At 69.6% G+C, this 10215-nt stretch overlaps 1 protein-coding gene across 1 annotated transcript; it reads right to left on the bottom strand.

The window, feature by feature from the left end:
- Positions 1-1335: 1335 nt before the first annotated feature.
- Positions 1336-10102, bottom strand: MEN1 (menin 1). Its single transcript, XM_071801466.1, has 10 exons — positions 10056-10102; positions 8180-8623; positions 6308-6516; positions 5545-5673; positions 5023-5063; positions 4861-4948; positions 4508-4644; positions 3922-4033; positions 3335-3502; positions 1336-1825 (listed from the first exon to the last, which is right to left on the bottom strand). The coding sequence occupies exons 2-10, from the start codon at positions 8619-8621 to the stop codon at positions 1382-1384; spliced, it is 1770 nt and encodes a 589-aa protein (XP_071657567.1). The 5' UTR covers positions 8622-8623; positions 10056-10102; the 3' UTR covers positions 1336-1381.
- Positions 10103-10215: the final 113 nt, after the last annotated feature.

Below are 10215 nucleotides of genomic sequence, written 5' to 3'. Positions count from 1 at the left end.
GGCTCGGCCACGTCTGATTGGCCGCCTCCGCCGTCGCGCAAGAGAAGGCGCCGCCTGGTTGGCGCAGACGGGGCGGAGCGGGCGGGCGCTCATGCCGCCCGCCAAGAGCCCCGGCGCGAAGCATCGCGGGAGTTCGCCCCCCCCCCCCCGCCACCTCCCGCGCAGAGGGTCATGGGAGTCCACCCCTCCCCCCCCCACCCGCGGGCCCCCCAAAAACGGAGAAAACGGGAAAAACGGCAAAAACGGCGGCGGTTTATGGCCCGGGGGGGGAGGGGAGGGACCCGAACCGCCCCAGTCCACCCCAAAAGCTCCTCGTGCCCCTCTGGGGGGCCCAATCCGGGCGGTTTCTGTGCCCACGGAGCCGCTTCCATGCAAAACAAAACCCAAACCCCCCCCCGTACCCCCAAACCCCTCCGCACCCCCATAACCCCCAAACCCCCCTGTACCCCCAAACCCCCCCCCGTACCCCCAAACCCCTCCGCACCCCCATAACCCCCAAACCCCCCTGTACCCCCAAACCCCCCCCCGTACCCCCAAACCCCCTTGTACCCCCATAACCCCCAAAACCCCCTGTACCCCCGTACCCTCATAACACCCAAACCTCCCTGTAGCACCCCAAACCCCCCCATACCGCCTCTGTACCCCCATAACCCTCCTGTACCCCCATACCCCCTGTACCCCCCATGCACCCCATTTCCCCCCCGCGGGGGTCACCCCCCCTTGCGGGGCCGTTTGAGGAAGCCCAGGCTGCAGTCGCTGGAGCTGTGGCCGCTGTGTCCTTTATTTCCCCCTGTACCCCCCATACCCCCCGTACCACCCGGTACCCCCATTTCCCGGGGGGGTCACCCCCATTTCCGGGGGAGTCACCCCCATTTTCACCCCGGGGGGGGTCACCCCCCCTTGCGGGGCCGTTTGAGGAAGCCCAGGCTGCAGTCGCTGGAGCTGTGGCCGCTGTGTCCTTTATTCCCCTCTCTGACGCCCGTACCCTCTGCACCCCCCATACCCCCCGTACCCCCATTTCCCCCCGGGGGGGTCACCCCCACTCCGGGGCTCAGCCCCCCTTGCGGGGCCGTTTGAGGAAGGCCAGGCTGCAGTCGCTGGAGCTGTGGCCGCTGTGTCCTTTCCCCCTGTACCCCCCCATACCCCCCGGTACCCCCATTTCCCGGGGGGGTCACCCCCATTTCCGGGGGAGTCACCCCCATTTTCACCCCGGGGGGGTCACCCCCCCTTGCGGGGCCGTTTGAGGAAGCCCAGGCTGCAGTCGCTGGAGCTGTGGCCGCTGTGTCCTTTATTCCCCTCTCTGATGCCCGTACCCCCTGCACCCCCCATACCCCCCGTACCCCCATTTCCCCCCCGGGGGGGGTCACCCCCACTGCGGGGCTCAGCCCCCCTTGCGGGGCCGTTTGAGGAAGGCCAGGCTGTAGTCGCTGGGCGCGGGGCGCAGGCGGCGGGGCTGCACTTGGCTCTGGGCCGTGAGCTGCAGTTTGATGGCGCTGGAGTTGATCTTGGGCGCGCGCAGCAGCTCCTGCATCCCCCGCATCTTCTGGCTGCGGAAAACCAGCACCGGCCCCCCCGCGCCGGGCGGGGGGGGCGCGGGGGGCGCGGCGGGGGGCGGGGGGGGCGGCCCCGGGGGGTCCCCGCCCGGCGCGGGGGGGGGGCGGCGGCGCTCCGGGGGGGTTTTCTTGGGGGGGGGCGGCGGCTCCTCGGGTTTGGATTCGCGGCGGGGGCCGCGGCGGCGGCTCTGGGGGGGCGGGGCGCCCGCGCCGGGGGGGTCGGCGGAGGGGGGGTCGGGGTCGTGGGACAGCAGCGTCACCTTCTGGCGGACCTGGGGGGACACGGGGGGACAGGGGGGGTCACTATGGGGGGTCACTATGGGGGGACAAGGGGGGACAGGGGGGCACTATGGGGAGACACGAGGGGGACACAGGGGAACACGGGGGGGTCACTACGGGGGGACACGGCGGGGTCGCTATGGGGAGACCCCAGAGGAGGTGGGGACACCGGTGTCACCTTCTGATGGACCTGGGGGGACACGGGGGGTCACTATGGGGGGACCCCAGAGAAGGTGGGGACACTGGTGGGGGGACACAGGGGGGTGACTATGGGGGGACCCCAGAGGGGGTGGGGACACTGGTGAGGGGACACGGGGGGGTCACTATGGGGGGACCCCAGAGGGGGTGGGGACACTGGTGGGGGGACATGGGGGGGTCACTATGGGGGGACACCCAGAGGGGGTGGGGACACTGGTGAGGGGACACGGGGGGGTCACTATGGGGGGACCCCAGAGGGGGTGGGGACACTGGTGTCACCCCCTGGTGGACCAAGGGGGGGACATGAGGGGTCACGGGGGGGGCACCAGGACGGATGGGGGACACAGGGGACACCTCGGAGGGGTTTGGGGACCCCAAGGGACGCGCTGGGGACACCACAAGGGACACAGTGGGGCTCCTGACACCCTCCCAGACGTCACTGGGGAGCCCCAACTCCCCAGGAACCCAGCTGGGGACCCCCATGACCCCCAATTCCTGACCTGGCTGGGACCCCCAAACCCTCCAAAGTCCCCCCAGGATCCCCCAGGACACCCCAAAACCCCTCAAAGTCCTGACCTGGCTGGGACCCCCCCCAAACCCTACAAGGACCCCCCAAAGTCCTGACCTGGCTGGGACCCCCCCCCCCAAACCCTCCAAGGGCCCCCAGGGACCCCCCAGGTACCCCCCCAAACTCCCCCAGGGACCCCTCAAACCTCCCCAGGGACCCCCCTGGACTCCTCAGGGACCCCCCGGACCCCCTCGGGGACCCCCCGGCTCCCCCCGCGCTGACCTGGCGGTCGAAGCGGCCCAGGGAGTGCACGGGGAACGTGGCCCAGCCCACGTGCAGCACGGGGGTGGGCGACCCCACAAACCCCCCGGGGACCCCCAAACCCCCACCCAGAGACCCCCCCCGCGCTGACCTGGCGGTCGAAGCGGCCCAGGGACTGCACGAGGAACGTGGCCCAGCCCACGTGCAGCACGGGGGTGGGCGACCCCACAAACCCCCCAGGGACCCCCAAACCCCCCCAGGGACCCCCCCCGCGCTGACCTGGCTGTCGAAGCGGCCCAGGGACTGCACGAGGAACGTGGCCCAGCCCACGTGCAGCACGGGGGTGGGCGACCCCCCAAACCCGCCGGGGACCCCCAAACCCCTCCAGGTACCCCCCCCGCGCTGACCTGGCTGTCGAAGCGGCCCAGGGACTGCACGAGGAACGTGGCCCAGCCCACGTGCAGCACGGGGGTGGGCGACCCCCCAAACCCCCCGGGGACCCCCAAACCCCCCCAGGGACCCCCCCCGCGCTGACCTGGCTGTCGAAGCGGCCCAGGGACTGCACGAGGAACGTGGCCCAGCCCACGTGCAGCACGGGGGTGGGCGACCCCTCCTCCCACCGGCAGATGCCGTCGTAGAACCGGAGCAGGTGCGCGAACACCTCGGGGTCCTGCAGCGCGGACGGCGCCTCCCCGGGGCGGGGCTGCGACCCGCGGGGACCAATCAGCGGGGACCACAATCAGCGGCGACCAATCAGCGGGGACCACAATCAGGGGGGAGCCAATAGGGGGGGACCCAAAGTGTCCCCACCTATCCCCGTGTCCCCATGTCCCCTCGTGTCCCCATCTGGCTCCCAGTGTCCCCCTGTCCCACCTGTCCCCATGTCCCCCTGTCCCCACGTCCCCAACTATCCCCACCTGTCCCTATGTCCCCCCGTCGCCCCTGTCCCCATGTCCCCACCTATCGCCATGTCCCCCTGTCCCCCCTGTCCCCCTGTCCCACCTGTCCCCCGGAGTCCCCCTGTACCCCATGTCCCCATGTCCCCATGTCCCCCTGTCCCACCTGTCCCCCCGGAGTCCCCATGTCCCCCCTGTCCCCCATGTCCCCATGTCCCTGTCCCACCTGTCCCCCCGCGTCCCCGGCCGCCGCCTCCTTGAGCAGGTTGGGGATGACGTCGTTGGCCACGTCGAACAGCTCCTTGTAGATCTCCTCGTCCTCCCGGCAGTAGTTGTAGCTGCGGGGGAGGGGCTGCTGGGGCGCGAGGGGGCGGAGCCTGGGGAGCCGGGGGGCGGCCCCACAGCGCCGGGGGACCTGGGGGCCCCTCAGCCCAACCTCGGCCCCATGGCAGGTTATGGCCCCCCCGGGACAGTGGCTGTGTCAGCCCAGGCCCCCAGCGCCCCACGGGTCCCCCAGCCCCACAGCGGGTTATGGGGCACCCCATAGATCCCCCAGTGGGTTATGGGCACCCCATGGATCCCCCAGGCCCACAGCGGGTTATGGGCTCCCTATGGATTCCCCAGTGGATTACGGGGCACCCCATGGATCCCCCAGCGCCACAGCGGGTTATGGGCACCCCATGGATCCCCCAGCCCCACAGCGGGTTATGGGGCACCCCATGGATCCCCCAGCCCCACAGCGGGTTATAGGGCTCCCCATGGATCCCCCAGCCCCCCAGCACGCTATGGGGCGCCCCACGGATGGCCCTCACTCCTGGATGACGGTGGCCGTGTCGGCCCAGGCCTCCAGCGCCTCCTTCACGTTGCGGTTCCTGCAGTGGAACCCGGCGAGGTACATGTAGGGGTAGATGTGCCGGTTGTTGTAGTGGGTGCGGGCGGAGCGGATCCCCTGTGGGGTGGGATGTGGGTCAGACCCATAGCGTGACCCACAGACCCAGAGCACCACCCACAGACCCAGAGCACGACCCACATCCTGCCCCACAGCCACGTATGCGTAGGGGTAGATGTGGCGGTTGTTGTAGGGGGTGCAGGCGGAGCGGAGCCCCTGTGGGGCGGGATGTGGGTCAGACCCACGGCGCGCCCCTCGCGCAGCCCCCCACCTCACCTCGTGATAGAGCGTCAGGGGGTCCGGTCTCCCCGGCGTCGGCTCCAGCTCCTCCAGGTCGGCCAAGTTCCCCAGTGCCATGGGGTATCTGTGGGGCAGGGTGTGGGGCAGCCCCGCGGCACTTGGGGGGCAGCCCCACGGTGGTTCGGGGGTCCCGCTCACCTCTCCAGGTGCCCCATGTCGTAGAGCAGCCAGAGCAAGCGCTGTGGGGGGAGAGGAGGAGCTGGGGGGCGCCCCATGGCTGCCCCATAGTTCTCACCCCCAGCCCCACGGCGCCCCACGGCGCCCCACACCTGCTGCAGCTGCAGCAGCTCCAGGCACTCACTGTGCAGGTCAATGCAGGGGTTGATGCCTCAGCCCATGGCTGTGACCCCAGCCCCACGGCTGCCCCACGGCACCCCACACCTGCTGCAGCTGCAGCAGCTCCAGGCTGTCGCTGTGCAGGTCGATGTGGGGGTTGATGCCCCAGCCCCATGGCCGTGTCCCCCAGCCCCACGGCTGCCCCACGGCTGCCCCACGGCACCCCACACCTGCTGCAGCTGCAGCAGCTCCAGGCACTCGCTGTGCAGGTCAATGCAGGGGTTGATGCCCCAGCCCATGGCTGTGACCCCAGCCCCACGGCTGCCCCATGGCCGTGTCCCCCAGCCCCACGGCGCCCCACGGCTGCCCCACGGCGCCCCACACCTGCTGCAGCTGCAGCAGCTCCAGGCTGTCGCTGTGCAGGTCGATGCAGGGGTTGATCGCGCACACCATGAACGCCACCTCCATGTGCCGCGTGCAGCGCAGGTACGAGCCCTTCAGGTACAGCCAGCTCTGGGGACAGCGGGGCACATCGGGGGACATCGGGGGACATCAGGGAACATATGGAGACACAGGACATCAGGGGACATCAGGGGACACACCCCCACCTCTGTGCCCCCTCCCCACTGAGCCCCGTCCCTCCATGGTGGCTCCACCCATCCCCACTGGTCCTGGTTGTCCCATCTGTGTCCCCATGTCCCTGTTCCCATATCCCCCCCATGTCCCATGTCCCCATATCCCCCCCATGTCCCTATCCCCTCACCCTCTTGACCACGCCCACCGCCACGCTCTGTCCTCTCCTGTCCCCATGTCCCTGTCCCCATGTTCCCTCACTCTCTCGGCCACGCCCGCCGCCACCCTCTGTCCCCATGTCCCTGTCCCCATGGCCCCCCCCCCGTGTCCCCTCACCCTCTTGGCCACCCCGCTCTGTCCCCTCCTGTCCCCATGTCCCTGTCCCCATGTCCCCCCCCGTGTCCCCTCACCCTCTTGGCCACCCCTCTCTGTCCTCTCCTGTCCCCATGTCCCTGTCCCCATGTCCCATCCCTCACCCTCTCGGCCACGCCCGCTGCCACGCTCTGTCCTCTCCTGTCCCCATGTCCCATGCCCCGATGTCCCATGTCCCCATGTGCCCCCCATGTCCCCTCACCCTCTCGGCCACGCCCGCCGCCACGCTCTGTCCCCTCCTGTCCTCGTTGCCCTTGCCGTGCCACGTGACCTCGGCCGTGTGCGCCCCCCCGGGCCCGAAGGCCACCCAGGCGTGGTCCTCGGACAGCGCCAGGTGCACGTCGGGGAGCCCCAGCGCCTGGCACGCGCCCACCACCGCGAACGCCACCCCCGCGCTGTCCAGCTTGGTGCCTGGGGGTGACAGAGTGACACGGTGACACAGAGTGACACACGGACCCATAGAGTGACACACGGACCCATGGGAACCCCCCACCACCGCGAACGCCACCCCCGCGCTGTCCAGCTTCGTGCCTGGGGGTGACAGAGTGACACGGTGACACAGAGTGACACACGGACCCATAGAGTGACACACGGACCCATGGGAACCCCCCACCACCGCGAACGCCACCCCCGCGCTGTCCAGCTTGGTGCCTGGGGGTGACAATGACATAGAGACCCATAGAGTGACACACGGACCCATGGGAACCCCCCACCACCGCGAACGCCACCCCCGCGCTGTCCAGCTTCGTGCCTGGGGGTGACAATGACATAGAGACCCATAGAGTAACACACGGACCCACGGGAACCCATAGAGTGACACACGGACCCATGGGAACCCCCCACGACCCCGAACGCAACCCCCGCGCTGTCCAGCTTCGTCCCTGGGGGTGACAGAGTGACATGGTGACATACGGACCCACGGGAACCCATAGAGTGACACACGGACCCATGGGAACCCCCCACGACCACGAACGCCACCCCCACGCTGTCCAGCTTGGTGCCTGGGGACACACAGAGTGACACGGTGACACAGAGTGACACACGGACCCATGGGAACCTCCCACCACTGCAAACGCCACCCCCGCGCTGTCCAGCTTCGTCCCTGGGGGTGACAGAGTGACACGGTGACATACGGACCCACGGGAACCCATAGCGTGACACACGGACCCATGGGAACCCCCCACCACCGCGAACGCCACCCCCGCGCTGTCCAGCTTGGTGCCTGGGGACACACAGAGTGACACGGTGACACAGAGTGACACACGGACCCATAGAGTGACACACGGACCCATGGGAACCCCCCACCACCGCGAACGCCACCCCCGCGCTGTCCAGCTTGGTGCCTGGGGACACACAGAGTGACACGGTGACACAGAGTGACACACAGACCCATGGGAACCCCCCACCACCACGAACGCCACCCCCGCGCTGTCCAGCTTCGTCCCTGGGGGTGACAGAGTGACACGGTGACATACGGACCCACGGGAACCCATAGAGTGACACACGGACCCACGGGAACCCATAGAGTGACACACGGACCCATGGGAACCCATAGAGTGACACAGGGACCCATGGGAACCCCCCACCACTGCGAACGCCACCCCCGCGCTGTCCAGCGCCAGCCCCCCAGCCCCACTGACCAGTGATGAAGCTGAAGAGCGACTGGATGGTCCTTGAGGTGCCCTCCAGCCCCACAGCAGCCATGGGGCAGCCCCCCAAGCACCCCCAGCCCCACGGCAGCCATGGGGCGGCCCCCCAAGCAGCCCCACTGACCGGTGATGAAGCTGAAGAGCGACTGGATGTGCACGTGGCCCTTGAGGTGCCCCCGAGCCCCACAGCAGCCATGGGGCAGCCCCCCAAGCACCCCCAGCCCCACAGCAGCCATGGGGCAGCCCCTCAAGCACCTCCAGCCCCACGGCAGCCATGGGGCAGCCCCCCAAACACCCCCAGCCCCACGGCAGCCATGGGGCAGCCCCCCAAGTACCCCCAGCCCCACGGCAGCCGTGGTGCAGCCCCCCAAGCACCCCCAGCCCCATGGCAGCCATGGGGCGGCCCCACAAGCAGCCCCACTGACCGGTGATGAAGCTGAAGAGCGACTGGATGTGCGCGCGGTCCTTGAAGTAGGAGCGGCTGAGGCTGTTCCAGATGACGTCGGCCACCTTGCGCACCAGCTCGCGGGAGGAGAAGCCGTCGTGGCGCGGGTACAGCGACAGGTCCACCGCGCCGCGGATCTGCGCCGTGAAGCGCGCGTACAGCGCGGCCACGATGGCCAGCTCGGCCACCGGGAAGTAGCCCAGGGCCGGCGGGTCCGGGCCCGCCCGCGCCTCGAAGCTGACGCCGGGCACGTTGGTGGGCAGCACGCGGTTCACGGCCAGGAAGTGCTCCACGAAGCCCAGCACCAGCGACAGCAGCACCAGGTCCGGCTCGGGCTGCCGCAGCTCGGCCTCGAACAGGCGGACCACGGCGGACACGGAGCGCAGCGGGAACAGCGCCTTCTGCCACGGCTTCAGACCCATGGCTGTGGGGAGAAACGGGGGACAGGGGGTTATGGGGTGCAGGGGAACAGCGCCTTCTGCCACGGCTTCAGACCCATGGCTGTGGGGAGAAACGGGGGGCAGGGGGTTATGGGGTGCAGGGGAACAGCGCCTTCTGCCACGGCTTCAGACCCATGGCTGTGGGGAGAAACGGGGGGCAGGGGGTTATGGGGTGCAGGGGAACAGCGCCTTCTGCCACGGCTTCAGACCCATGGCTGTGGGGAGAAACGGGGGACAGGGGGTTATGGGGTGCAGGGGAACAGCGCCTTCTGCCACGGCTTCAGACCCATGGCTGTGGGGAGAAACGGGGGACAGGGGGTTATGGGGTGCAGGGGAACAGCGCCTTCTGCCACGGCTTCAGACCCACGGCTGTGGGGAGAGGAATGGGGATTATGGGGGGACACAGGGTTATGGGGGGACATGGGGGTTATGGGGGTGCAGGGGAACAGCGCCTTCTGCCACGGCTTCAGACCCATGGCTGGGGGCAGAAACGGGGGGACATGTGGGTTATGGGGGGAAATGGGGGTTATGGGAAGACATGAGGGGACATGGGGGTTATGGGAAGATATGGGAGTTGTGGGAGGACATGGGGTTATGGGGGGACATGGGGGTTATGGGGTGCAGGGCAACAGCGCCTTCTGCCATGGCTTCAGACCCATGGCTGTGGGGAAATGGGATACAGGGGGCTACGGGGGGACAGGGGGCTGTGGGGGGAAATGGGGGCAGAGGGGCTATGTGGGGAAATGGGGGTACAGAAGAGCTATGGAGGGGAATGGGGGTACAGTGGGGCCCTGGAGGGGAATGGGGGTACAGTGGGGCTCTGGGGGGACAGGGGGCTCTGGGGTACAGGGAGCTATGGGGGGACAAGGGGGTACAGGGGGCTCTGGGGGGACAGGGGCTATGGGCGGAGATGGGATACAGGGGGTTATGGGGGGACAGGGGGTACAGGGCGCTATGGGGGAACAAGAGGTACATGTTCTATGGGGTACGGGGGGTACGTGTCTGTCCTATGGGGTGCAGGGGGTTATGGGGTACAGGGGGTACGTGTCTGTCCTATGGGGTGCAGGGGACTATGGGGGTACAGGGGGTACGTGTCTGTCCTATGGGGTGCAGGGGGTTATGGGGGGACAGGGGGTGCAGGGGGCTATGGGGTGCAGCGGTCACGTGTCCCATGGGGTACGTGTCTGCCCTATGGGGTCGAGCGCCAGTTCCGGGCGCGCGGCCGCTTCCGCCGGGGCCTCAGACCCCCCGGCCCCTCAGGGTCCCCGCGGCCGCCTCAGGAGCCCCCGAACCCCCAGCCCCATCCCAACCCCTGAGGCCCCCCAGGACCCGTCCCCCACCCTCCGGGACCCCCCGGGACCCCCCAGACCCGCTCGGGCGCCCCCGGAACCGCGACCCGGCCCCCGCGCCCCTCACCGTTGCCGCCGCCGCCGCCGCCGCCGCGGGGCACGACGGGAAGGGGCGGGGCACGGCGGGAAGTGGCGGGGCACGGCGGGAGGGGGCGGGGCACGGCGGGAGGGGGCGGGGCACGGCGGGAGGGGGCGGGGCACGGCGGGAGGGGGCGGGGCACGGCGGG

This window comes from Patagioenas fasciata, chromosome 39 (assembly GCF_037038585.1).
Source record: "Patagioenas fasciata isolate bPatFas1 chromosome 39, bPatFas1.hap1, whole genome shotgun sequence".
In the NCBI taxonomy this organism is placed as follows: Eukaryota; Metazoa; Chordata; class Aves; order Columbiformes; family Columbidae; genus Patagioenas; species Patagioenas fasciata.
The sequence above is the reverse complement of the archived record's forward strand: the minus strand, read 5'-3'. Positions and strand labels throughout refer to the sequence as shown.